The sequence below is a fragment of the Pipistrellus hanaki genome (assembly GCF_964339955.1).
Source record: "Pipistrellus hanaki genome assembly, chromosome: 7".
Classification (NCBI taxonomy): domain Eukaryota; kingdom Metazoa; phylum Chordata; class Mammalia; order Chiroptera; family Vespertilionidae; genus Pipistrellus; species Pipistrellus hanaki.
Window position 1 is genome coordinate 85,438,182 of NC_140509.1, and position 27,844 is coordinate 85,466,025.

General features: G+C 57.3%; 1 protein-coding gene across 1 annotated transcript in view; it reads left to right on the forward strand.

Moving 5' to 3' along the window:
* The first annotated feature begins 573 nt into the window (after nucleotides 1-573).
* FNDC1 (fibronectin type III domain containing 1) overlaps nucleotides 574-27,844 on the forward strand; it is a 57,559-nt gene continuing 30,288 nt past the window's right edge. Inside the window, exons 1-7 of the mRNA XM_084889737.1 lie at nucleotides 574-797; nucleotides 14,821-15,015; nucleotides 16,639-16,725; nucleotides 17,252-17,320; nucleotides 23,002-23,208; nucleotides 24,473-24,571; nucleotides 26,021-26,138. Of these exons, the coding sequence (XP_084745863.1) occupies nucleotides 713-797; nucleotides 14,821-15,015; nucleotides 16,639-16,725; nucleotides 17,252-17,320; nucleotides 23,002-23,208; nucleotides 24,473-24,571; nucleotides 26,021-26,138 (860 nt within the window). The 5' untranslated portion in view covers nucleotides 574-712. The remainder of the gene's footprint in view (nucleotides 798-14,820; nucleotides 15,016-16,638; nucleotides 16,726-17,251; nucleotides 17,321-23,001; nucleotides 23,209-24,472; nucleotides 24,572-26,020; nucleotides 26,139-27,844) is intronic.

The window sequence follows — 27,844 nt, forward strand, 5'->3', positions numbered from 1 at the left end:
GTCAGCTCCGAGAACAGGGAGCGGGTCTGCGAGGGACCCGGCAGCGCGGACAGGACAGCAGCGCGCGGCCTCGCGGCCTCCAGGGGGCGCTGCGATCCAGGCGGGGGCCCGGGCTCGAGGCGGGGCTGGCCGCCGGCAGGGGGTCCCGGGGAGGAGACCCCGGCGGTTCACGGAGCAGGAGCGGGAGGAAGCGCGGCCGGGCCGCGCCCCGGGCTCCTGCGCACGGAGACCCGCTGTCAGCCGGATGGCGCCGCACGTCTGAGATGCCCCTCCTGGTGCGGGGCCCGGGCGGGGGCCGGGTGTGCGGAGGGGGGCCGGAGGGGGACCGCAGCGTGCGGGCTGTCCCCGTCCCCGGCGCGGAAGCCAGAGGATCCCTAGGGGGACAGGGCCCGGGGGGGCAGCCACGGACGCACGGGCCGTTTCCGAGCAGAAAACGGGAGTGAGACGGTGGCCGGAGCCTCCTCGCCACGCCGTCCCGCACGGCAGCAGCCGGCGGGATCCGGGCCGCCGCCGCTGCCACCCCGCCCGCCGCCGGCAGGGGGCGCCGCGCGGCTAAAAGGCTTGGCGGGCGGCGGCGGCCTCAGAGCGGAGCGGCGGGACGGCGGAGACGGGCGGGCAGAGCGCACCGCGCAGCGCACACCTGCCGATCGGCGGCCCGGCGGCGCCCCCAGCCTCCCCTCCGGCGGCGCCCCCGACCACCCCGCCCCGCCCGATGGCGCCGGAGGCCGGGGCGCCCTGGGCGGCGCTGCTGCTGCTGGCGGCGCTGGCGCCCGCGCTCTCCGCGGCCGCGGCTGCAGGTACGCGCCCGGGGCTGCCCGGCTCCCCGGACCCCCTCCCGTCCGGCCCTGCACCCCCCCGGCCGCGGGTCTGTCTCTGACCCGGGCTCCCCGCTCGCGGGCCGGGGCGCGGGGCGGATGGGGACCCCGAGTCCCGCGCGCAGGAGGAGGGAGCCAGGGGCCCCAGGCTCGTCCCGGACCCGACGGCTCGGCGCCCGGGAGCCCGGAGCCGGGGGCCGGGGGCCGGGGGCCGGGGTCCGGGGGTCCGGGGGTCCGGGGGTCCGGGGCCGGGGGTCAGGAGCCGGGAGCCGGGGTCCGGGGGCCGGGGGCCGGGGGTCAGGAGCCGGGAGCCGGGGGCCGGGGGCCGGGAGCCCGGAGCCGGGGGCCGGGGGCCGGGGGCCGGGAGCCGGGGGCCGGGAGCCGGGAGTCAGGGGCCGGGGGCCGGGGGCCGGGGGCCGGGAGAGGCGGCGCACGGGGCGCGGGGAGAGCCGCTTGTTGGAGGCGGGCGATGCCTTCGTTGGCCCGGGCGCCTGCTGCCCCGCCACCTGCCCGGGGCGGTGCCCGCTGGGGCGGGGGCAGCACCGGCCGCCCGGGAGCGGGGGAGGCGCGGGCTCCGGGCGGTGGTGCCGGGGCGCCCGGGGAAGCGCGCTCCGGCAGGAACAGGAGCTGCGGGGGGACCGGTCTGGGCGCAGGAGAGGCAGGGCCAGGGGTCCCGGAGGCTGGGGCCGGGCCGGGGCCGGGGCTGGGGCCGGGGCTGGGGCCGGGGCCGGGGGAGCTGTCTCCTCTGGGGACTGACCTGGGGGCAGCACTTCCAGCGGAGGCAGCGGGCGCTGTCCGCACCCCGGAGAGACCGGTCTGCGGCGGGTGCTCTGGGTTTGGTCCCCGCCTTGGGGCCCTTGCTCCCACTCCCTGTGCGGCCTTTCCGCCCGGAGCCCGGTGTCCTGGGTCTGCAGGAACCCAAGGAGCCCGCCCTTGTCCCTGCCGCCCCCTCCCAGCGGGTGTGAAAGTCAGGTGCCAGCGGGGCTCCTCTGCGAAGGATGCTGCTCAGGCCTCTGGCCTCCGGCTCCAGGGGAGGGCTGTTGGGGTCGCACGGCCTCTTGATCCTCTGCGGAGGGCACCCTGCCCAGGCTGGCTGCCGGTGCGCCAGGGGCTGGGGTGCCAGACGCCACTTTCTCCTAAAGGACAGTCGCCGTCCTTGTCGCTGTCCTCTCTGGTAGCCATCTCCGGGAGAGCAGTCGCTTAACAATAAAACCAAAGCCTCTCGCCTTCTCCACCGACGGCCCACGCCTTCTCTCCGAAAGGACCTTTTCTGGAGGCTGAAAGAGTTTTTGTTTGCGGAGGGCACCCTGCCAGGCTGGCTTCGAGATGGTTCCAGCTTTGTGCCTGTTAGATTCCACTGCCACCTGCCCAGGGCGCTGCCCAGGGCGGGGGCGTCTGGGGGGCGGGCAGTCCGGGCATCTCCCCCCGGCCTCGGGCTCTGCCGGCTGGGCTGAGCAATGCCGGGGCCGAGGAGCCCTGGCTGGCACTCCTCTCCCGTGTGCTGGTGTGGAGTTTGCAGGAAAAGGATGACCAGACGGGGCATGGACAGGGGGACAAGCACAGTCTGAAGTAGGTGTTTCCCGTTTACAAGGAGGATGGAAGGAAGGAAGGAAGGAAGGAAGGAAGGAAGGAAGGAAGGAAGGAGGGAGGGAAGGGAAGAAAGAAGGGAGGGAGGGAGGAAGAGAGGGAGGGAGGGAGGGAGGGAAGGAGGGGCAGACGTGCCCGTGGCCAGCTCTCGGCTGGGAAAGAGATCAGGGGGCACGTAATGTGTTGCATCTGTGCTCTGGACGGCGTCCTGTCTGTCTGCTGGGCCTGACAGTGAGGCCGGGCCAGGGCGCCCTCTCCGGCTGGATCAGTGCCTGCGGCCGGGGCTCTGCCCGAGTCAGGCTCCCCTGCCCCCCAAATCCTTCGGGGCCAGGCTCCCTCCAATGGAGCAGGCAGCGCCGTAAACATTGGCAGACCCATAGCTCCGAGGGGCGTCCCTGAGGACGGAGGCGGTGTGCGGGGCGCGCTGAGGGTCTAAAGAAGCCCTTCACTTGGTGGTCAATTAAAACACAAAACAAGCAGTGATCACCCCTGTACTCCCCCACATGCGTGCACACATGCCACCCTGGTGCGTGCCAGGAGACCTTTTCCTGAAAACATGGATGCACACACTCACATGCATTTGTAGTGGTTTTCTTAGGGTAGCTGTGGGTGATTTTAATTTTTCCTTTAAAGCTTAAAGGCCCTTTCCGGGAACCCGCTGCTTTCCCAGTGGTGCTGAGGCCCGCCCGCCTTCCCGCTGTGTTGGCTTGCCGGGAGGCGCACGCACGGGCTCGGTGGGTGAAACCGCGGCGCGTTGGGCGAATCCAGGTCTTGGCACCGTAACGAACCAGCAGCCACTGCATGCTCAGCCTCTGAAGTGAAGGAAAGACACGCCAGTTTTAGTTAAGAATGTCCTTGGTGCAATAGTAAAAACTGTGAATTTGGCCCAATCCCTGCCCTTGCTATTCTGTGTGAGGAGGTAGGAAGGCACACAGAACGCTTCTGCAGAAACCACGTTGGGTGGGAACCCCCGGACAAACATCGGCCATGGTGTGAGCTGTGGCTGGAAGTAGCTGCTCCCCCAAAACACCACCCTCCCCAGAAAGAGTGACCGCAGACAGTCCCGTGTCTCTGCCTGAGTGTCCAGCAGACAGCGTCTGAGTGAGTGAGGGGGCCGGCCTCTGCAGGGGCATGACTGCTGGAGGTCCTGCCAGGGGCAGCATTCGAGCCTTCCAGAGGAAGTTAGAGTTTTGCCATCTCCAACTTCATTCATTTAGGAGCTTTTATACTTAACACCTTTTCTAGCAAGTTCTGCGGCGGTACCAATGGGTGTGAGATTGAAATGCTGTTACAAAGCATGCCGGCTTGTAGCTGATCTGCACAGCCAGGTGAACCTGTAGGTCCAAGTGACGGATGCGAGGTGTTACCCAGCCTGCCGGCCTGAACAGCCCACCCCAAACCCAGGAGCCCGAAGGACTTCTAAGGGGACCAAATGGAAGCATTTTCTTTTCTGGTTTCAGAGCTCCCATGGCAACTAGCCTGGAAGACACTTCTACTTGATGAGTTTTGGGGTTGTAGCAAAGGTTTTTCCAGAATGATCCATAAGGCGGTTACAGTGCTTTTTCAAACTCTGTATCTCTGTGAGGCTAGATTTTTTTTTTTTTTTCAGATGCTTCCACCAAACAGCTGCAGTAGACCGAGGGATAGTGGACAGAGGGCCTGCCGTCTTCTATTGGAGATTTGCCAAAATGCACAATCTCTTCTCACTATCTCTTTTTGGTTTAGAAAGCAGTTATTATTTTTCCCCCCATAAAATAGTTGTTTTCTGTAAAAAGCTTTATTGTTCCATTTGGCCCAATGCCTGGGAGCGGGCTCCGGGGAGGTTGAAAGAATGGCCAGTGGTTTCGGGGAGAGGCTCAGGCTAAAGCCAGACCCCAGGGGATGCAGAGGGGCCCGCCAAGGCCTCAGGCTCCCGGTCCAGCCCGGCCTGGGGCCGCAGCCTGCGGAGGGGAGTCTGGTGCCGCCCATCTCCTTGATGAGTTTCACCTCCTCACCCGGAAGTGGTTCTCCAGGAAGTCCCAGAGCTGAGGGCCTGCAGCTCCCAAAGGGCCTGGGTCAGTCCTCTCCAAGGCCAGGGCCGTCTCCATGGCGCCCTGAGTTCTGCCCACTCATCTCGGGAGGTGTCAGCGTGTCCTGGAAGAGAACTCTGCCACCTGTGGTTTTGCATCTCCTGAGACCTGGTCCCCCTTGCTGGGAAGAAGGGGCCCGGCCCTCGAGAGCCACAGCATCCTGGGGCGGGGGGGCTCTCCTGCGGCCAGCCTGCCTCCGGCTCTGCAGCGGCCCCTCCTCCCTCTGCTCTCTTCTCTGCGAGAGGCGGGAAGCACGCTTCCCTGGCACCTGGGCCTGGAGCCCACGCAGCGAAAGACCTGCTGTACTCACCAGCTGAGCGCACGGCTCCTGGCTGTGGAGTCAGAGGTTGTACCAGGCTTGCAGAGAGACCATTCATGTCCCTGGAAAGACACCCCTGGAAGGTTCCAGAGCATCATCAATACGTCCTCCCAAGACCGCTCATCTCTTTATTTCGGTCCTAAAGGCCCATTCCCTGAGCGTAGGCAGGGGACTGGCAGGGTGCATTACTCTCTATTGCTGTTGCCACAAATGACCACAGACTTGGTGGCTTAAACCCAAACCAATGTATCATCTTAGAGTAGGGGTGTCGAACTCAATCAGAGAGGGGCCAAAATCTAAAATCCAGCCTAAATCTCGGGCCGAATGGTTTACTGAACAGTCATAAACTGACAATGTCATAAACTGACAGCGGAGTACAGTGATGACAGCGCGGTGCGGGCCACATTGCAAGGCCTGGCGGGCTGGATTTGGCCGGTGGGCTGGATTTGGCCCGCGGGCCTTGTGTTTGACACATGTGTCTTAGAAGCTCGAAGGATCTCGTGGGCTAACAGCAAGGGCTGTGCTCCGGCTGCAGCCTCCAGGGCAGGACCCAGCCCTCTCCCCCAGCTTCTAGAGGTGCCACGTGCCTCTGCTCTGAGCCCTGTAGGCAACCCCTCCCCTCACAGTCACAGGTTCCCACGTCCTGTCTGCTCTCCCGCTCACAAGAACACTGTGAGGACACTGGACCCAGGGACAACCTCCCGGTGTCCGGACCTTTAATGGAATCACACCCGCCAAGTCCCTTTGCCCCGGAGGCCACATGCTCACAGGTTACAGAGATGAGGCCAGGCCACCTTTGGGGGCCATCATTCTGCTGTGGTGGGGTTGAGGGGAAACCCATCCCGCTGTGCTGGTTGGGAGCAGACTTCTTCCCACCGTTCCTTGTGGAAACGAGATTTCTTGAGCGACAATTAAACCCCTGCTCAGGAGCTCTTATTTTAGTTAGAAAATATAGAGGGGGTATTTAAAGGCATACGGATATGGGCGATAAAATAACACGTGTACAATAACACGTTAATAGCACATTATGTTAGGGTACCCAGAAACGGAGTGTGGGTGCCTCAGGGGGGCACGTGCCGCCTTCTTCCTTTTACTAACCCAGCAGACACGTGCCAGAGCCTGTGGGACCAGGCAGGCACCGGTTATGCAAATGAGCAAACACTCTCTTTTCCTTTCAGAAGTTACCCTGGTCTTAGTTACAAGGAATATGAATTAATTCGAATTCGGGAGTTGTGCTGTTACTCAGAAACATTCCCGGGACAGAGGGTTAGCATTTGGAAGTTCTGGCTGTGGTGTTTCTGTGCCGCTGAGCGGTAGGTGACATCATGTGGAGGACAGGTTTCCTGCCAGTGTGTCCTGGTTCCTTCCTTCTCGCTCCGGCCCTGCGCTGGCGGCCCTCGGCCCTCAGAGGGCGCTCCCGGCCTTCCGGTGGCCTCCCCGCTGCCCGCTGCCCCTGGAGCAGCGGCTCGCAGGGTTTAAGAGAATTGGGTCAAACATTCGGTTATCTGCTTTGGTTTCCCTCTGCTGTCTTTTTTTTTTTTTTTTTTTTTTACAAGGTGGCTACTTGTGATTCATTTCCCGCTGACCATCGGTGAGAGAGAATTCGAAGCCCAAACCTCAGCTGGCCAGCAGGTTCCTGCCGAAGCTGCGGCCGCTGGGGGGCCGAGGGGGGGCCAGGGCCACCGAGGGGTGTGGCCGCCTCTGGGCAGGAAGGACAGTTGTGAGCGAGTTTGGATTATTCCGTTTCATGACGTACCCCCCTCCACCCTCCGGGGTTCTTTCTGTGTCGGGAGAGGGATGCCCAGGCAGGTTTATGGCCAGCACCCCCCAGAGCTGCATGGAGCCTCCGTCCGCCGGGTCTCCTGACGGAGCCGGGCTGGCCAGCGGCCGGCATCAGTGAGAGCGGGAAGGCGAGGAAGGGCATTCGGGGGAGGAACAGCCGCGCTGCTGTGCGAGGCACGGAAGCCGGAGCTGGTGCCGTGTCTGCGGAGACGGGAGCGTTGGGTGGCTCCTCAGCGTGGCCCGGGTTACAGTGGCACATGGGGTTGGGGGTCAGCAGCCACCAGCTCAGGAAGGTCCCGGAGTTGGGCCAGAACCCAAAGCGAGCGTGGCCGCGGGGCAGGGTCCGCAGTGTGTCCCCCCCCCCCCCCGCCTCCCCCCCGCCCCGTGGGAGCCGCAGGGAGCTGAGCGGAGGCGGCGCTGGGGGCGGGCGGGGGCCATGGGGCCTTGGGCATGGCGCTGCGGCTCTGGTGTGTCTTCTCCTTCATGGGCTTTGGGCTTCATTCCCGCAGAGACCACGCTGACGGTCTTCACCTCCAGCCCCGTCTGAAACGGCTCTTGTGTTCCCGAAAAGCCCCTTTGGAGCGGTTCCAGGTGCGGGGCGCTGTGCACTCGAGGCGGCACCTGGGCAGGTTTACCGCCCAGAGCCGAGCGGTCAGGGCGGGCCTGCGGGCAGATGCCTGTGGTTTGTGAGGGGAAGGTCTGTGTGACTGTGCTAAGCCGCTGGCTCAGAGGAGGCCGTGGAGAGAACTGGTGCAGGTGTTTACAGCCGCTCGGACGGCCGCTGAGCATCGACTCCTCTCGGGGCTCAGAGGCCATTTCCCTGGGGACAGGCGGCCGGCTAGAGCCGCAGGCCGGGCGGGGACGAGGCTGTGTGCTCTCAGGAGAAGGAGGGCAGCGGGTGCCCCAGCGCCAGCCCTGATGCCGGGACTCGTTAGCACCGTAGGGAGCAGGTGACCGGCGTGTGTATCTGTGGCTCCGAATCTGAGGTGACGCCGAGCTGGTCTGGAGGAGACTCCGGGGACAGTCAGTGGCCTGTGGCCAGGTCCCCGGGGCTGGGCGGGTGAGGGAGGCCCGAGGCCCGGAGGGTCGGTGTGGCCTCCCAGGAGCATGAGGGAAGGGGCCTCCTCCAGGCCTGGCCAGAGCCTTCATCTATAACGCGAGCGATGGTCTTCACCTCGGAGCTGCGGTGGGCGCCCACTGCCCCTGGAGGCACAGCCACACACACCGAAGGCCCCGGGCCCCCGTGGCCGGAAAGAACGGCATCACCGAGGCGGGTGTAGCCGGAGCTCAGCCCTGGAGCTTCGCACAGGGACTCAATGCCAAGGTCAGCGAGAGAGCCCACGTCTGAGGGCTGTGCCTGGAGGCGCACTGGGATGCTGACTAACCTGAGCCTCTTTCCCTTTTCAGTAACATTCTGCCTCTCACACAGACTTTCTCCTCCAGCCCAGACTGGTAGCGGGTGCGAGGAGCAGCCTGGTTCTCCCGCAGCGGCCTGACCCTCTGCCTTCCTTACGGGGGGAGCTGCCACGCTGCCTCCGCGGGCAGATGCCCTGGCCCCGCTGTTTAAATGCCACTTTCCGCCCGCCCTTCCCGCCCTCTCCTCCGATTACTCTCCGATGGATGGGGAGCTGCGGCCTCTGCCTGTGGCTTCTGGCCACGTCTGCTTCGCTCACTGTTTCATACCCACCTCGCCGCAGCCCTGGCTTGGCCCGCTGTCTGAGGCGGTTCTCAGGGCGCTTTCCGGGGAAGGGCAGCGGGGATGGTAACGGCAGCAATGCCCGAGCGTTTAACATAGTCAGACAATGACTTTCCCACTCTGGGAAAGGAATGGATTTGCAGGGAGTTGCTTTTGGCGGGCGTGCCAAGCCGTTTATGAGCAGGCCGAGTTCAAGCCGGACCAGCCGGCAATGGTCGTTCCTGAAGAAACGATTGCTCGGCTGCGGGCTGAAGGGGACGAATGTGCGGGAGACCCCCACCTGGGAAGGACCGGCTTCTGTGCGCAGGTCTCTGCCCTCAGCAGCAGGCGTCATTCCTGCCGCCCAGAGCATCTTCTCTTCAGGCCTCGTTTCCTCATCATCGCTATAAATAAACATATCTGTGGAGGCCCTCTAATTTCATGTCCCTAAACCAATGGTCGGCAAACTGCGGCTCGCGAGCCACAGGCGGCTCTTTGGCCCCTTGAGTGTGGCTCTTACACAAAACACCACGGCCTGGACGAGTCTGTGTTGAAGAAGTAGCGTTAGAAGTTGAAGTTAAAACATTTGGCTCTCAAAGGAAATTTCAATCGTTGTCCTGTTGATACTTGGCTCTTGACTAATGAGTTTGCCGACCCCTGCCCCAAACCATTCGGGAAGCTCATGACTTACATGGGAAACACCCTGTGTTTTCCTCTGGAACAGTAGCTTTCGCTTACATTGGTTCCTGAGTAAAATGGCCAAGAGCTTAAAAACCGTAAGTCCTAATGACTAGGTTCTGCCAGCTCAAACTCACTCTAATTTCTGGCTGCATCCTTCTCTGGACAGATGCACTTACTCAAGTCCGTGGCATAGCGACAAAGAAAGCGCGGACATTGTCAAAACCAAATCCCTTAGGGACAGCACGCAGAAAGAAATTCACGTTAAAACAAAGCAGCTTGCACTTAGAAACCAAGAAGAGCAGTGACTCGATTTTATGGATTCACAGATGGTGACCGCAGGTGGCAATGGGCGGAGCTGCTGAGAACACACCGTCTTAATGACGGGGCTGAACAGGGCAGGGGGTGGCTTCTCTCACTCACCAGGAAGCGGGGAGCAGAGGCTGCCAGGGACTCCGGACCTCCCCATTTCCCCATTCCTGCCTCCCAGGCCCCAAGATGGACTCCATGTCCCAAGATGGCTGCTGCACCTCCAGGTATCATGCTGACATCCCAGAGGGGGGAAAGGAGGAAGAGACAAAAGGCCAAAAGCACATGACAGAAGAAGTGGCATTAGAAGAAGTTTAAGTTTAAAAAATTTGGCTCTCAAAAGAAATCTCAATCCTTGTCCTGCTGCTATTTGGTTCTGCTGACTGATGAGTTTGCCCACCACTGTTCTAGGTTCTCAGCCCGCGTCTCCCGCAGCCCACCCGCTCTAGCTGTACACCCACTGGGATCAGGCTATGCCACCGTGTTGCAAACAACCTCTACTCTCCATTCTTCCCCTTCTTTCCTTCTTTCTTTTTTCTTTCTTTTTTTAGGGAAGGGTCATAATTATTTGGAAAATACGATCCCAACATCCATTTGAAAAATTATTTAAAACGCAGTCATTTCAGTGTTTTGCCCACATGTTGCCAACCTCCTGGCTGTTCCTACAGTTTGGGCTTCTCCGGAGCCGTCTGGTGTCTGGTGGACAATAGCTGGGTTTCCCCACCTCTCCTCGGTCACGTGGATGCTCTCCCGGAGCCGTCCTGCGGCGTTAGCACATCCCGACCTTTCCTGGCCGGCGGACTGGATTCTTGGTCAGACACTCACGGTTTCCCTGAGCTTCGTGTTTTCTTCATTTCGGGGTCTGGGAAGTATTTGGCGGTTTCCAGTGGAAAGTAAAACCAGAATTTCAAACAAAGATGAAGCGGGGAGGCTTACATAAACACGGGGGTTTGCTGCATTAAAGAGCAATCCTTGGAATACCGAAATGATTTTTGAATTTTTGGGGTTTTCAGGGTCTAGCTGATTTCAAAAGCCCTGAACATTCCTTTGGGGTTTTCTTCTTACCCGAGGCCGGCTCTCCCCGCTCCGGGCGCTGGGCGCCTGGGTGGGCTGCTGGGCGCTCGGCGGGGCATGGCAGCCGTCCCCGCGGGGCTGGCTCTGCCTCCGGTTCCCGGGGCGTGTCTGCCCTGGCAGCCTTTTGGGACCAGGCGTATTGGCTGCTGGGGTTGCTTCAAAATGTTATTTTCGACTTTCATAGGAGATTTTGATTAATAGTCTCTTTGTCCGTTAGGGTCTGACTTTGAGTGGCAAAAACCCAAGCTGCACTGATCTAAATCCCAGAGTTTCTTGGCTTTGGAGCCGCGTGTTGGAAAGGGCAGGGCCGAGGGGGCCCCAGGGATGCCTCGGACCAGGGCTGTGCCGGTAGACAGAGCTGGGACGCGTCCTGCACACAGCACAGGCTGGAGTCGCTGCCTCTCAGAGACTTCAGCATCTCGGCTGTTTTAGGCGAATGGGGGGCTGTGGAGTCGGTTGTTTTACTCCAGGGAATCCTAAAGATCCAACGCCACGGCCAGGGGAAGGGGGTGGAGGCCGGGCTTGCTGAGGGAGCCCAGACCCTTCTGGGCAGTTCAGCAGGTCTCCTCCGGCTGAGGCACACAGAATCCGTCGGAGGAGAGAAATGTGGACGTTAGTCTCTTTAGATGGAAATGAAGCCATGATACCGAGGAGGCGTCACACTCGGACTTCACACACACCTGGGAATTCCGGCCTGGGCGGGGCTTCTGCTGGGAGAGGACGGGCTCTGTGGCTGCTCTGGTATCACTGGGTTTCTCTGCGCTGGGACCTCAGCTCCTTGCTGGGACCCTGGGCGGCTGTGGCGGACGGCCTGAGCTGGGCGAAATCTGGGATTGGAACGGGACAGGCCAGGGATGGGTTTTCTGCCTACGTGTCACCGTGGCTCTGGAGTTAGCTAAAGAAGGAGTCTTCCTCATTTTTGAAATCGGGGGGCGGGGAATTCCCACCCATAGCCTCAGGAAGGTACTTGGCCGGTGCGTGCTTAGTCCTGGGGAGGCCCCGGAAGGAGAGGCAGGGGGTCCCGGTCCTCGCTCTGAAGGGAAGCCACCGCCTGCCTCAGGGTGACGGTCACGCCCAGTGGTGTGGGGGCACAGCCTGCTGGGATATCTGTCCTCATCCCTTAGTCCGTCCCCTCCATGAGGTGTTTGCCAAAGGTGCCTAAAAGCCGAGATCATGCTTCTTGGAGTGTACACGCCTTGATATGTCTTTACTCATCTGCTTGATCTTTCTGGTCCTTGCCATTGTTTGGGTTGGATACCCTCCGCTGACCTCATCAGTCTAAATCCTCCTAACACTTTTTCCTTGAATCCATCAGCATTTTACGTGAGTACCAGCTACGTGGGCATCCTGGGTGCCAGGAGAGATGCTGGAGTGTAAAGATGAGGGAGGGGCAGGTGAGGGATGTGCCCTGTCTACCATGATGCATGGGCCACGAAGATACCGGTCAGGCCAGGCTGCCCTGGGATCTGGCTCTGGACTCAGGCTTCTGAGAGGCTGTCAGCCTCGGAGGGCCCTGAGGCCGCTCTGCGGAGGCTGAGGACCCTCTGAGGGCAGGTGTGGCAGAGTCATTGGGATCTTGGTTTCCATCCTAGAGCAGACGCAGGCGCATGCTTAGACCTTGAACCAGAGTGGCGGGCGTGGATAAGACCTGGAGAGTGGAGCGGGGTCAGAGTGGAAACCGGGCGCTGGCTGTGCCCTCCTGTCCCCTTCCCCAGCAGACCGGCAGAGGCCGCAGGGCGCCCTGGCATGCAGCCGCTCGCGTGGCAGGGGCCAGGTATCAGAAAGGCCACCGGAATATCATCTTGCCACTCGGCACCTGGCAAAACATTGTTGAACGCGGATGAAGGCCACTTGTATGAAGCACAGCAACGCCTCTGTCCCGGGATGGAATGGCCTGAGCCCAGCAGCCCCAGTGGCTTCCTCCTCCGTCTGGAGCACCAGCACCTGTCCCATCAGACAGCCCTGGGCGGGGAGAGGGGGGAGGACACGGACAGGAAATTCTTTCTGCTTCACCCCAAGCCCGTGGCTGCAGCTCACTTCCCCACGTTCCATCCGCGGAGGTGAACACGGCTGGCCGGGGCCCGACTGTCACGTGGCTCTGAGGAGCCAGTGATGCCTCTGCTGGACCTTTCATTCCTGGGGCCCTGACTTGGGGTTTGTCCTTTTTGTCTGTAGAGCGGCTGCTTGTGGGAACAGAGCTTTGCAGAATGCACCCTTTAGGAAAGGTGGGAATGCTGAACGCTGTTCGGAAGGTCATGGGCCTCGTCTGTCCAGCAGAGGGTGGTCTGTGGTGAGTTTCTGAGAGCACGTGAGCCTAGTAAGGAGCCATGTTGTCATAGCTCACCATTAGCTCTCAGAGTGTGGACCCTGTGACAGGGAACCCAGCCCGCAGCCCCCAAAACCAACTCCATCTCCTTCTGCCTCACGTCACACCTAGGGGACGAGGTCACGAGGCCTACACAGACTGCGGGTAGAACACACTGTCATGTTTCTAGCCCCAAGAATTAGCTTTCGGAATCCAAGTTCATGCACACTGGCCCTTCCTCTTCTCGTCCCGTCCTTTCTGCATAAGGCAACGATGGCAGTCCCTAGGAAGCATCAATCATGATATCAATCATGATATCAATCTTAAATATCAAAGTCAATGGGAACCCGGGGAATGCAAACACCTCCTACACAGGTCACCGTGGTGTCTTTTCACTCGGCCCCGTTTGTGGGTGTTGGGGTTATGGCGAGAGGCGGTGTGGGGGTTATTGGCTTAAGGGCGCCGGAGAACCCACATTCAGAACTTTTATAAGGAGACTGACCCCAAGGTTGCCCCGAAGGCATGATTTCTGGGTCGCCCAAAGGCCTCTGTGTTCAAAATCGGCCTTCACTGGCTCATGTGTAAGGCCTCGAACGCTTATCACGCCTCGTGCTCCGGTTTGGCTGTGGGGATGCAGGCACCGGAGAGGGCGCGGGTCACCGTCAGGAAAGCGCTGCTCTCACACCTCCTTCCCTGGAGAGACCTGCTCGGTGGCCCTGTCTTTGCGTCGGTGTGGGGCATGGAACCTGGAGCGGTGCCTGCTGTCTCGGGAAAAGGAATTGGTGGCAATGAGAACAAGTAGGTGACAGGGGCAGAGAAGGAGGAGTTCGTAGGGAAGCCTCGGGGGAGACACAGGGAACGCAGGAAGGGGCACTCCTGTTCTCGGCGGAGAAAACCCTGCAGGTCCTCATGGGCAGAAAGGTCACCCGTGAGCGCTCACCCGCCATGCGCAGAGACCGTGACCCTCCCCTGCTGTGCGTAGAGACCGCCGCCACTGTCCTCCTGGCCTCCCTGCCCCGTTCCGCCTGCGCCTCTGCCATCGGCCCGGAGCCCCTGCGGAGCTGGGACCGCCCGTGGCTGCCTCCGTGCCCACAGCCCGACAGCGCTCTCCGCTCCAGCACAGCACTTTCTGATGCTTTAAAATCATTTCCATAACTTTTTCTTTCATGCTTTTCTATTCCCTGAGTTTCTCTGAGGGAGGCCACAGGTGCCTCCCCTTTCCCACAGGCTTTCCCCAGAGGCGGCGGCAGCTGTGGGCGGGGACGCGGCCGGTACAGAGTCAGCCGCAGGTGCCTGGGCGGGATGTCCGTGCAGGCTGTCCTTACTGACCCCCTGTGGTCACCACCTACGCCCGCCCTCCCCTCTCTTCGTCCACGAGTGTCCACATCCATTTTTCTTAATGTTACTAAGGTTAAAGTGTTCTGGCTTTTTTATGTTTACTCCCTCTCCACCCCCTACAATGCCTTGCATCACTGAATAATCAGCTTCAGATCCTGGTTTGCCCCAACTTTGTGGTGCGAATTTTTACCTTATATTTATGTCATGTGGCATTGCAACATCACTTACATATTGTGTTTCATTTTGGCTAGTTTTTAAAAATGAAGAAAAAAAATTTTTTTAGAACCTCACAATTGAAGATAAAAATGCAATGTCCTTAATAACTTGGTTTTCTTCTGTGACAAAACAGGAAACACTAAGTTAGCTCCTGCAGATAAAGCCAGAGGCGTGCCTACCCCTCAGACAGCAGCCCTGGCTGGTGGTGTTTGCAGAAACCGGTGCTTCTGCTCCTCATGCAGACGGGGCATACCTTCCCGGTCAGAGCGCTCTTGTCATTCTCCTCTGAGGCGTGCAAAGGCCGGGTCACGGCCCCAGGCAACATGCTTATTAACATAGAAAGTCACTGAGTGTATGAACGCCTCTGGGGAAGAGGTCACGTGACCAGTTGGGTATTCTCACACCAGCGAGGCCACGTGAGCCAGCGGAGAAGGCCCGGGTTTATTTCGGTTTGTTTCTCTCTGGTTTAAACTTACCACCCATAGCCATCCAAGAACGCTTCAGAGCCTGTGGGTCTGGTGTGTTTGCGTTGCTGTCATTCTGTAGCAATGTCCGAACGTGCCCGCGCGTACCGCCGTTCTTGCTAACCATGTCAGAGAGCTCCCTTCCCCGCCCGCCATGCCCGTCGGTTGATAGCTGCGCTGTTTGCATAGCTGACCACCCACTGAAGCCGAGGCACGTGAAACTGCTGTCCGCTAAGACGGGCCTGAAAGTCACGTGGGACCCGCCCAAAGACGCCAGCAGTAGGCCCGTGGAGCGTTACAACATTGCCTACGGGAAGTCCCTGAAAAGCCTTAAGCACATCAAGGTGAATGCGGAGACGCGGTCCTTCCTCATTGAGGACCTGGGTAAGTGACCTCCGGGCTCGTTCCCAGTCAGAGCTGCCTGTGCGCCTGTTCCCAGTCCCGTGAGCCAGGGGTGGCCGGGCTCACTGGCTCCTTGGGGACGGGAAGCCAAGGGCATGAGTCTGTTGCTTACGACCTTCCTCCTGCCATGGGCCTTCCTGGGCCTCTCTCCCCACTGATGCCGGAAACAATTTTTAGGTCAGATTCTTCCTCATGGCTCCATACATTTCTCCGAGTCTCTCCCACATCCCTCCGGCCCCACGGAGTCCAACTGGGGGCTGAGTGGAGGTTCTCCTGGACCAAAGGCAAGGCAGGCTCACACCTGCTTGCTCAAAGCTTGGGTTGTTATGTTGCCGCCGAGAAGAAAAACATGCAAATGGAGAGACTCCGAGCTCTTTGAGCAGCAGTGTCTCCCAAGCAACTCTGATGAGCTAACTCAACGGAAGCAGAGACGGGTATTAAATTTCTCTGAAATACAAATAAGCTCAGGACAAAGAAAGAAAGTGCCTGGCAGAGCATAATTTCACATTCAGTTCGAACCTGAAGCATTTCCTGGTTAGTCTGGCAAGTCGTGCCAAGCCCTAAATGCCACCGGACCCTGCCATGGTCAGAAAGAGGCCATAGGAGTCCCGCACAGCAGGTGTCCCCACAGTACGGCCTTGGCCTTGCGGCTGCATCCTGGGCTCTGGCTGGAGCACTGAAGCCGTTAGGGGAACGCTCCTCACGCTGAGGAATGCCCGTACCATGATGGCCTTCGATGGAACTAACTAACCTCTCCACCATCCTCCCCTCACATGCCTGCCAGCTTCCATCTCTTCAAGGGGCTGGCTCCCCCACTTACCTTTCTTAAGATAATAATTCAACTCGAGAAAAACCAGCAGCGCTAGAGTTTTCTTTCAAGGTGGCAAGTTCAGGGCTAACTTGGTGTCTTAGTTCCCTTCCGCATCCCAACAACTCCAGCCGCTCAACCAAAGACACCACTGCCATTTGACCTTGACCCCTACATCCAAGTAGAAAGGGAAGCCCAATTATTTCAAGATTAGCATTAACAAGATCCCAGGAAATATTTTTTTCTAGGTGTTTGTGGAAAGAGTCAAAGACCACATGCAGAGACAGCCAGGGGTCTGTTTAATTGTGAGAAGGGACGTATTTCATGAAGCTTTATTGACTGCAGTGAAGAGTTCCCAGGTGCTACGCTTTATGAGTTATGTTGACATTTTCTAATTATTTTGGAAGATTTCCCTTGGGGGCTTTCATGAGGAAACGTTGTTTGTAGTTACAGACACGGTCTGTTGAAACATGGATTTAGTGGACAGTGTGCTCCTACTTCCTACATTAATGTCACATTAAAAGGCTTAAAAGCTTTTCTTGTTGACTGCTCACAAATCCAGGTTTAATTCACATGCCATGTATTTTGTAATAAATAAATGTGTTCTCTGGTCAGGTATATTTCTGTTGCATGGGAGGGATGTTAGTCTTTTGGTTAAAAATAGAGACAGCTATAGTTAGACTTGTCACTAAATTCAAATACTTATGTTTGGTTGTAACTGGTATAAGGAAGACAGCGAATCAAGCTGTCGTTCTTGGAGATTTGAAATGGGGCTTGATCCAAACCGTGTGTTTCAGAGCCGGGGGTAGTGTACTTTGTGCTGGTCACTGCAGAGAACGACAGTGGAGTGAGCCGGGCCGTGTACAGAGCGGAGAGCCTGCCTGGTAAGTCTCACCTAGGATGGGAGGCTGTGCTTCTGTTACTGAGATCGGGAGAACCGTCCCTCCCTGCTTCTTCATGTCAATGCGAGTCTAGAATCATTAGAGTTAGGTTTGTAGAACAAGCTGACAGACTAAAAACTGGGAGAGATTTATCCTTCTTTCATTGTCAGTTAATGTAGGTGGTTAGCGTTTTGTTGTAAATTCTTGAGTGCTCACTAGAACAAGTCATGTGCAAAAGACTAAAAGAATGTGTTGTCCATAGAGCTTAGGTACTGAGTCACTAAACTGGCCCCAGGCGGTCCCTTTTAAGCTTAGAGCAATGTTTGGGATGCTCTGAATGGTTAGGGATGCTCTGAATGGTTAGAGATGCTCTGAATGGTTAGGGATGCTCTGAATGGTTTGGGATGCTCTGAATGGTTAGGGATGCTCTGAATGGTTAGGGATGCTCTGAATGGTTAGGGATGCTCTGAAATGTGGGAGCTCGTCCGGTCCTCGTTTCTAACTATCAGGTTGCATTTTCCTAATTTAGGAGGTGAATGGATCCAGATTGATGGTCTCCCCATTAAGGGTCCAGGACCATTTAATGAAACCGTCACAGGTACTATTTGCTCATCCGGTTCATGTCTTCACTGAGGCACGGTCTCTCGAGAGGGTCGTGCTTCTGTCACACACATGTGCTCACAAACCTTCACCCAGTCCCCATCGCTGAACTAACGCGCACGCCGCACAGTGCTGGTCCACCTGCCGTGTGCCCAGGGGGCCGGCCCGCAGCCAGTGTCGCTCATTCCTCACTGTTCCCTCATGTCCTGGTGTCGGGAGGTGTCTGTGTCTACATCTGGGGGTACTCTGTGCTATTAACACTAACTTCCAAAGAAATGTGGTGGCGGAGATGGCAGTCCTGGCCTGACGGGTTGGCATGAGCAGATGGGACCCACCCAGCGGTGGCTTTTATTGGCTAATCCAATGCAGCGAGTCCTTCTCTTCTTAAAACCATGGGTTAGTTGGTGAAATGCTATTGTAGATGACCTGCCTTCCATCTCTGCTCCATATTTGTACATGTATGTTTTATCATTGGGATGTTGGTGTTGTCTAATCATGTGGTTTTACTTGTTGGGAGAAGCGTTGACATTTCTGTGTGTTCCTCGAATATATTTAATTAATGATGCAAAATGAAGGAAAATGCATGTGGTTATTTTTGAGTATGTTGGCTACTGTCTCGAGGCAACAGGGCGAGGAGCTGGGTTTTATTCTCATAAACCATGCATTTAAATACATCAAACTTACGCTATTGAGAGGAAGGTGAGTATATTAGAACCAATGACTCTGACCTGCTTCTCAGTTAAGACTTGGTGGGTGTGGGCAAATTTTATGTGGAAAGGGAGGGAGGAATAAAACGTTAGGAAAGGAAACTGGCTTTGGAGGAGGGGCGATTCGTTCTTCACAGATGCGGATGTCAGGTGAGCGTGGGGCGCTGTGCGGAGAGGCCTGTCGGCTGCAGAGGAGGGAATGAACGCTGGAAGAGAGAAGTCTGAGGCAGACTGGCTGGAGGAGGCACGCGGGAGGGAGAGTTGGAGGAGAGAGGGTACATGAGGGAGAGGGTTAGCAGAGATGAGCAGAAGGCTAGGAGCACAGCTTGGAAGACATTGGCAGAGATAGTCAGAAGGTGGCTCAGTGAGGCCGTGTGTACAACAGGACAGGAAGTTTATTCAGAGGTTCCCATCCCTGAAGACACACAGGTGACCATTCACAAAGACCACATAGCTCCTTCGAGATGCAAATCCACATCCTTTTGTTTTGTCCCCAGGAGAGGTGTCCAGGTATTGGATCCTCTTACTGACCTCCCTGCAGACTTCTCTTCTGAGGTTGCCTTAGCTTTCTCCTGTCCCTGGATCTGAGCTAACCTGTTACGCACAGAGACAGGCACTGGGGGCGGGGCCAGGAGGCCTGGCTGCTTCCCATAGCCAAGGACGCAGCCGCCAGTTCGCCGGCCTTCGCCCGGCTCTTCCCTGGGAGGTTTGAGGCTCCTTGGGATCATTTGCAGTTTCAATACCGCTGCCTCAGGGCATGCTCAGCTCACACTGGGGCCAGATCCTGGGGCCACCGAGAGCCAAATTACCAATCAGACGGCGTCCTCTCCTCACAGAGCAGTTTAATGAAGGTCTTCGGCCAATGGGGAAAGAACATTGCCTGTGGCATTATTTCCTTAAGTTTTATTACGTATGCCATTTGGAGAGCAAATCTCAGTTTCTTGTTCATGGCAGGATGGTGAGCCCTTCAAGGGCGGCCTCTTAGATCTGCTCCTCTCCGCCTCCCGGGCCTGGGACACGCACCTGGCATCCACTCAATACGTGTTTACTGGAAAGGCGCCAGAGGCCACCCCCTTTGTGTGGGCCAGTGTGGGTGCTGGGCGCGGCAGGGCCGTGTCAGAGGTCAGGGTCACCTGTGCGTCAGCTGCTGATGCCGGGGTGGTCCAGGCAGGCCAGGCTGTCCGCCACTGAGTGCTGCTCTCATTCCCCCACACCCTCATTCTGGCCGCTGGTCCCGGGGCCTGGCTGAGGAGCGGCTGATGCACCTGCGGACTGGGTTCCTCCCGGCCGGCGGGGCCGTGAGGAGGACTCTCTTACAGTCAGGTCTGCGCGAAGTGCTGGTGCGGGTGGTGTCTGCGGTGAAAAGCGGGAGTGGTGGCAGGGGCGGCACGACCCGTGCAGGGGCTCCGGCAGGGCTCCGAGGGCGACAGGTACAGCCACGCTGAAGGGCTGGATGGCTGAGCTCTGAGTGCGGGTGGGGGTGCCCTCACCTTGGGGTCCAGATGGAGCCCTGACCCAAGTGTCAGGCTTTGGTTTTCTGGTTCCTGTGAGGGTTTTTGTCGCCTGCCTGACGGCTGGTCGGGGTCCAATAAATGATGAAGGTGAGTGACATTCTGACAGACACTGTTCCAAAGTAGAGGTGAGAGCCCCTTCCTTCTTGTTGGTAGATGGCCGGCCCGCCCAAGGCCCCACCGCGCTCAGTAAACAGAAAGTGCTGGGTGCCTACGGGAGAGGAAAATGCTCAAGAGAGACGGCCAGCCGCGTGAGCACTGCGGGGCTGAGGGGGGAGGGACGTCTGAGAGTCAGGCACAAAGGCCTCAGGGGGCACGCTCAGAGCTCGCGGGGAAGGAGCCTGGCAGACGGAGGCGGGAGGGAGGCGTTTGCTGACCCACCTCGGCAGCTGTCAGTCAGCTGGGGGTCTGGGCCCGGGTCCAGGCAGGGATGCAGACTCAGAGTGGGGACAGCAAAGCACATGTTCTGTATTCTGGTGGTGCCTGACCACCTTCATCTTCTCCAACTCATACCCTCCCCCACCCCCTCCCACAAACCCCCTCTTCCTCCTCATGCTGATGCACCCAGTGCACTGAGCCTGGGATGGCGCCTGGCCCGACAGGTGGGAGCCGAGGGCATGGTTCCAAGCCGCCCAGGGGATGTGATGCCGCTGCAGGGTGAGGACCACCTGTCAGCCTGGGGGTGGGCGCCCTCCTGCCCACAGCCAGGGGCCCTGGCGGCCCTGAGCCCTGATGTGGGGACGGTGGGGACGCTGCCTGGGGCTGAGGGTGGCGAGCGGAAGGCCAGTGAGCAGGCGGGCCCGCCTTTTCAGAGGGCGAGGACCCAGGCCCTCTTTGCGGGGCGTGGAGGTCAGTGCAGTGGGTGTTGGGCGTGAGAGGGTCAAACCGCTTATTCTCCAAAGCTGTGGACTGAATGACCCCTCACACTCAGCTGGGAGAGGAGAAGGCCCTGCCAGCCGGGTCCAGGCCCAGGAGCTGATGGCGGGGACTCACCTTCGCGCCAACAGGCGCAGGAAGGGACTGGCTGGAGTGACGGACCGCTGCTGGGTGTGGATGAAGACAAGCACAGAGCTCTCAGTGCACGGTGCACAGAAGCTGTCTGGACAGAGACAAGCTCATATTTGAGGTTTTATTGTAAAAACCGGTGACACTAAGTTCTTTGAAATACATGTATCTAGTGTCCCTCGTGTGCAAGGCATTGTGGTAGAATCTGTAATGGGTCCCTGGGTTCCATTCTGGGGGGCTGCCCACACATCCAGTGAATCTGATGAGAGGTTTCATTTTTATCACAATCACAACCCCAATTAGCAATTAAAGTGTGCTTCACACATGCTTTCCGTGACTTATATCACAAAACACAATATGCTACACGCCATTCCTACACAAGGGAGGAATGAGAGTGGGCGGGAGCCTCAGAGTCGCGCAGACAGCAGGTAACAGACGGGACCGGAGCGCCTGCGGGAGCCCAAACCAGAAGCTACCACGCTCAACGGGCACCAAATTGTCAACCTAAATGGGCAAACATCGTGTTGAATTTTGGATTTTTTTTTTTCAAGAACAGGTTTTGATTCTGTGCAATTTAGGAATATTTGCCCACTTGTGTAGCTGACAACACAACTTAGGAGACGTGGCTTTCTGACTTTCTGAAGTCTAATCTCAACGGTCCTTGTTTCCTCTGTGACCCCCCGAGGGGACGGCTGTAATTAACGGTGTCAGCCGGCTCTGAGGGAGGCCCGCCTGGTGCCGGGCCGGGCGGCGGGGCCAGCGTCCTGCCGCGTTGGGGCCCCCGCAGCCGTCCACGCCGGAGAACGGGATTGCTCCCGGCAGTCTGACATTTGTTTTCCAGATAAAAGTCTCCCTGGGGTTTATTGGAGAATTTCAGGAGCCTTCCATGAGGCTATTCCATTTGGCTTAGACAAACGCTTAAAAAATCTCAGCCCCAGTGAATTCGACCCATCTGGATAGTTTTCTTAGTGTGCCCATCAGCGTAGAGAGGATTAGCAGATGGCTGTAACAGTCCAGAAAGATGCCTGACGGTGTGGGTGTCTGATGGGGACGGGACTTTTTCTCCCGATCTGTGTGAATGAGCGTCTCTGTCATTCCCAGAATCACTTGCAGGTCCTTGATTGTTCTAGAAGCCACACCTTGAAAGGGAGCGCTCACCTGGGAACCTGAGCACAAAACTGAGATCAGTTCACAGAACCCAGTGCAAGTGGCTGCACGCCCAGGTGCGAGGCGAATTGTATCAGGTGGCCGTTGGCCACACGATTGGACTCAAAACCCAAAACCTTTCTAAGTCGCACTTGGGACGGGGAAAACGTTTGTGGGGACCCCCCCTCCCTCCCCCCCATGCTCCGAGGAGCTTCAGGAACGGGATGCCCGGTGGCTGGCCAGGTAACCCCAGCGAGTGAGCAAAGGGCCGTTCCCTTAGGCAGGTCTGGAACACGGACCAGGCGTCCTGCTTCCGGAAGAGCCATCTCCAACGGCTACTGACTGACTTACTGCATCACTGGAGCTCACACTAACCCGTGGCATTAGGTTGTGTCCTTCCAGCTTAGCCTCCTGGGGATTTTCCAGTCTGATCAGTTAGGCAGCATCGAGGATGGGGTTAATGTATATGGTGGAGGAAGAATGCTGGGGAAACCCCTGGCTTACAGAACTAGAGAGTCTCTCACTGGCCTACGGGATCCCCAGATAGGACCAGGATGTGGTCTGCTGGCGGCAAGGGACAATGGAGCCATCACATGGCCTGTGGCCCTTGTTCCCAAACTTAGCAGTTCTTCATCGATGTAAAAGCAACGCTTCAAACACTGGCCCCAGAGCGTGCTGCTTTGAGAAAGCTAACAGTGGGAGTGTTTCTTGAGCTTGACCGTTTTAGCAAGAGGACTTCTCGAAACGTAGAAGCAGGAACAGCGGAGACAGATGGCACCATGGCGGGCGGGCCCGGGTGTGTCTGGAGGGCACATTAGACATGTCAGAAGAATTAAGATCAAAACCAGGAGCCAGTGACTATGTGGGCCGGAGTGATTCACCCCCAAGGCCAGGAAAGCCCTCCTGGTTTTACAAGGGGGCCCCCTGCAGGGCAGTCCCAGCAGCGCTCCTGTGTGCTGCTGAACGGTCATGCTGACCTCCTGCTCTCACCAGGGAGTAGAGAGTTTTGGCTTTAGAGGGGCAAAGGAAGTGGATGAAAAAGAACATTTGTAAACACTCAGGACCCCTGGATGGCGTCTCACGCACGGTCGGTTCCACGGGAAGTCCTCGGGCCTCGGCCTCACACGGAGGAACACGGGCACCAGGGGCGGCGCCCTCGGGGGACCGTGTTCTTCCCGGAACCGCCCACCTACATGGATGTCTAACCCAGCTGGTGATGGCTGCGGCTCAGTCTCCGGACAGACTCTCCGTACGCACTGGTGGGCTCCGAGGCATCCTGTTTAACAGTTTCTGTGTCGTGTTTCTTTAAGAAAAGGAAGTGCCAAACAAGCCCTTGCGTGTCCGAGTCCGACCCTCAGAGGACCGGCTGTCCGTTGCGTGGAAGGCGCCACGCCTGTCCGGAGCCAAGAGCCCTCGCCGATCGCGGGGTTTCCTCCTGGGCTACGGGGAGAGCGGCCGCAAGATGAAGTACGTCCCCCTGGCCCGCGAGGAGCGGGCGCACGAGATCAAGAAGCTGGGTGAGTGGCGTGGGCTGGCGCTCAGGGTTCGGTGGGCTTCCCATCACTCCGTGTTCGGAAGCTCCATCATGACCAGCGTCACAGCTCGGTCGTGCCGTTCATTCTCCAGGTATGATGGTGATTCAGAACGAGGTTCTGTCCTGTCCTCCGCCTGTGCCCCTGCCCTTAGCCTGCACTCAGCGAGGTCGCGGCCACCTTTGCGTGCTCGCCCGGCAGCTGCTTCCTGCCTGCAGCCCATCCCTGGAGCGGGGTCCTTTCCCGGACGTGGGATGGGCGCTCATGCGTTTTGCATGTTGGCTCTGCCTTCGCCTTCTTGCTTCCCAAGCTTTGCCTGAGGTCCTAGAACCCTGGGCCGTGGGCCCCGCGAGATGAAATGTGGGGGCAGCTGATGGAGCCTGAGGGTCGGCCTGCTGTCCTCCCTCTTCGCAAAGCCTCATTGTGGGGAGGAAGCACTGGCTGTGGGAGCTGAGGGGACAGTCGCCGTGACCAGGAGAGGTCTGGCATCATTCCAGGCCCGGCCTTTGCTGGCCTCGGTGGGTGACCGGCCTGGACATCAATTTGAGAGACACGCCAATCGATTGTCTTCTGTACTTGCCCCGACCGGCGATTGAACCTGCAGCTCAGGCTCGGGCTGACCGGGAACTGAACCGGCAGCCTCTTGGTGCTCAGTATGACACTCAACCAGCCGAGCCACTCTAGCTGGACTCTTGGTGGTTCTCGGTCCATGCTGGTCACTGCCCTCCAGGCTTAGCTACGTAGGCACTTCCCTGGATCGGGAGAGAAATGGCAGCATTCTTCCTTTGCTGACTCAGCATGTTCACTGTCAGTGGCACCCAGGCATTCGGGATCGGAAGTGAGTCCTCCACTAGGTGCTGACCTGGCACTGTCTCCTCTCCCTCCTGTTTGATGACAGTTAAGAGAGTCCCCCCTTGTCTCTATTTGGAAATAAGAGGAAATTGGGGGATTTAAGTGGGCATGTATGCAATCCCCTTCTTTTTAAAACTTTGTTCATCTTCCTTTGATGTTGATGAGATAGAAACCCATTTTCCAGGAATAACTGGTGAAAATCACCTTCATATATCCCACCATAACAGTGTTCTTCTTGGTTTAGTTCCTACCATGCTTGGGCTCAAATTGAATTGCCCGGAAGAAGGGAAAATGCCTAGAAAGATGAGCTGGGAGGGGGATAGAGGAGGGGGCCGAGGCCAGAGGGCTGTGTCCCGGGAACCGGCCGCAGAGCCTCACTCCGGCGCCTCGTCCACAGCCTCCGAGTCGGTGTACGTGGTCTCCCTGCAGTCCCTGAATGCCCGGGGCCAGAGCCAGCCGGTGTACAGGGCCGCCCTCACGAAGCGGAAGATCTCAGGTATGTTTCTAAGGGCGCATCCCGTCAGCCACGGTCCAGTGTGGATTCAGGGTTGTTTCCAAATGGGGCTGCCAGGCGACGAATTCCGTGGATTTTCTTGAGGGTAAAGGAAGCAGCAGGGCGGCTTGGCCACGTTTTGGATACAAGTGTGTTTCTGCTCTAGCCAGAGGGTGAGGGATTCTTGTGATGAACTATAGTTCTCTGTGTATTCTGACTGTCTTTACTGTGCCATAAGAGCAGCCACACGTTTATTCCATCTAAGGGCACAGAGTGATCCCCATGGAGACGTCCCCTGGTGCTAGACTGAAGAGAGAGAGAGGAGTGGATGGGGTAGCGTTCAAGAATGCAGGGAAACTTTATTTCAGCTAAACTTGAGGAACAATGGCAGCGAGAAGAGTGAGAAAGGATGTAGGGATGGTGTGCTGATAGCCTGATCTAAGATATTTTTCCACATTTGTTCACAGAGATTTTCTATAGTACCCATATATAACAAATTACATACATCTTTTCCGGTTCCTGGGCCTTACCTAAAGAGGTAACCTGTAGCATAATTATTTTATGAACTTATAACTTATTTGTTAATTATAGCTTCATATTACAAAATGTTATTATGTAATGTTATATTATTATAATTTTTACATTGCCTAATAGCAGGCCCATGTACGGGATTTTTCACCTTTATTGGTCATTAGTTGTTGCTCTCCAAGAAGTCACTATATCAGTTTCCTAAGGCTAAATATTTCTACCTTTTCCTACTTGTAGTTAAAGCCACAAACACACACACACACACAAAACCCCAGAACAAAAACCAAACCAAAATAAACAAAAACACCCCAGAAGCCTAAGAGACTCAAAGGCAAACTTGAAGACATTTTGTGTTTCAGTGGGTTAGTGACTGAGCAGACTGTGAGGCTGTGTCTGTGACGTGTTCTACCGGAAACCGCAGGCTGAGTTCTCTTTTGTACGGAACACACCTGTGCCTCTGCCTTGGCCCCCGCGCTGAAATGTGAGGGGCCGGCCCTGTGATTCATGACGTTGTTGGCACCAGAATTTTTGCTTCGAGCCACGATCGCCAAGGAAATGCTTCCTGAGCTTTTCCTCCCTTAACATTTTGCTTCCTGTAAGAACTGTATTATTTCCTGGAAACGTACCGTGTCTGCCGAAGAGACCCCGAGTTACTGGGAGTGTCTGACCCCGGCTCAGCCTCTCTCTTGTGCTTCATGGCCATTGGGTTGGGCAGTTTGCAAGTGACTGCGCTTGAGAAGGACAAGCGTGGAGATTAGGATTTCTCTCCAGGGACCAATCAAATCATTGTTAGCTTCCTGTTCACTTCATTTCATCTACATTACACACTAGCAATGTACGGCCCCGGGGGAACTACACTCGGGCCAGAGGAACCGGCGTGGAGTTACTGCCGGGACAGTCTGCCCACGCGCACTGTCGTTTCAGAGGAGGATGAGCTGGACGTCCCTGAGGACATCAGTGTCCGCGTGATGTCCTCCCAGTCTGTGCTGGTGGCCTGGGTGGACCCGGTGGTGGAGAAACAGAAGAAAGTCGTGGCGTCCAGGTACTTTCCTGACCTCCTGGCTTTCTTGTCTGGGTGAGAGACGTGGGCTTTGCGGCCCCAGAGAGACTGTATTTACTTGAGGGATGTGATTTTCTGACATCTCTGAGGGCTGGTGGTTTTTGAAACTGGACAATAGACTGTCCTGTGGGCATTGATGCTAACCTTGAACGTGGCCACACATCCCCACGGGCCACGTGCCACCAGGGCCTCCTGTGTGATGCACAGGGCAGCACCTCACATCTCGCCTTCTCCGCCTCATCCTGTGTCTGCAAATCCTACTTCTCTCTTTGCCCCCCTTTGCTTTGCTGTGCCTTATTAATTCTGTATTTGAAAAAAATGTATGTTGTTATTGATTTCAGAGAGGAAGGGAGAGAGATATACAAACATCAATGAGAGAGAGAATCATTGATCGCCTGCCTCCTGCACGCCCCCTACTGGGGATCAAGTCCGCAACCAGGGCATGTGCCCTAGTTGGGAATTGAACCGTAACCTGGCTCATAGGTCAGTGCTCAATCTCTGAGCCACACCGGCTGGGCATTAGTGATCTATTCACGTGTAGAAGCTACAGGCCCATGTGAGGAGGAGCCTGACCCTTCCTCAGTTCCCCATGGAGAGTGGCAGCCCGCAGGCTCTCCCGAGAGAGGTGGGCCTCTGTCTAACCCTTGCGCCCCGTAGTTCCTCTTTAGACGTCTCCAAGCACACCCTGCCTGGTGTAGCTCACTGTGCATGAAGGTATTTCTTCTCAAGCCACGACAAGATGCTATTCTGTTTGTGTACTAGTTTGCAATAGCAATAGAAGAAAAACCAACCGTAAAGTTAAAAGAACTTTTGTGTTAAAAAGGCCACAGTTCCAGTCAGTGGTAGATTAAAGTCGTCACCAAAAGCTGCTGTGTCACGTGACTTAGTAGTTTATACAGCTAAGACACAGCCACGGATTTGGTGGCTCCTCATTACGTACTGATCTTTGAGCCTGTCTGCAACCAGGAAAAGTGAGTGTACTTTATAAAACGAATGAGACACAATGCTGAGAAAGATATGTAACATGCTGTATATACTGTTATTTGATTGATCTAGAGTTTCCGTCTGCCCGCTGGTGAAAAGACACCTGCTTCCCTTAAGACCTCTGAGGTCATAGGACTCTCACGGTTCATAGCGATGCTCCCTGCCCTTGGCCTCCTCAACATGCACGTCTCCCGGCTCCCGGCTCCCGGGGGCTCTAGTCCAGCATCGTGATGAGAACAGAGAGGGCTGCGTCTCCCGTGTCCACTGTGTGCTGTCTGCACCGGAAGTGTTAGCCTACCGTAGTGACTGTCATAGTTCATACGCCGAGTGCTTCCTGCTGCACAGTGTCCGCAGAGACCCCCCGTGGCAGCGCCCGGAGCCGAGCATGCCTTCCTGCTGGGCCCGGGAGTGCACTCACACGTGCTTCTCTCCATGACAATCTCACACTCCAGGTCTGCTTATCAGCTCCTCGCCCCGCTCTGTCTGTGACATCTGCTGCTCCTTCTCCTGGAAGTAAGTTTACTCCAGACCCTGTGCTGCCTCCCCTTCACCACGAGGACACATGCCTGATTTGGCACGAAACGCGTCATTTTGTCTTTCTCTTCTGGAAAGCCAAGCTACCGTGGGCCAGTTCTGATTCTTACCTTGCCCTCTCCACACTGCACACTGCACACTGCACACTGCACACTGCACACATGCGTGCA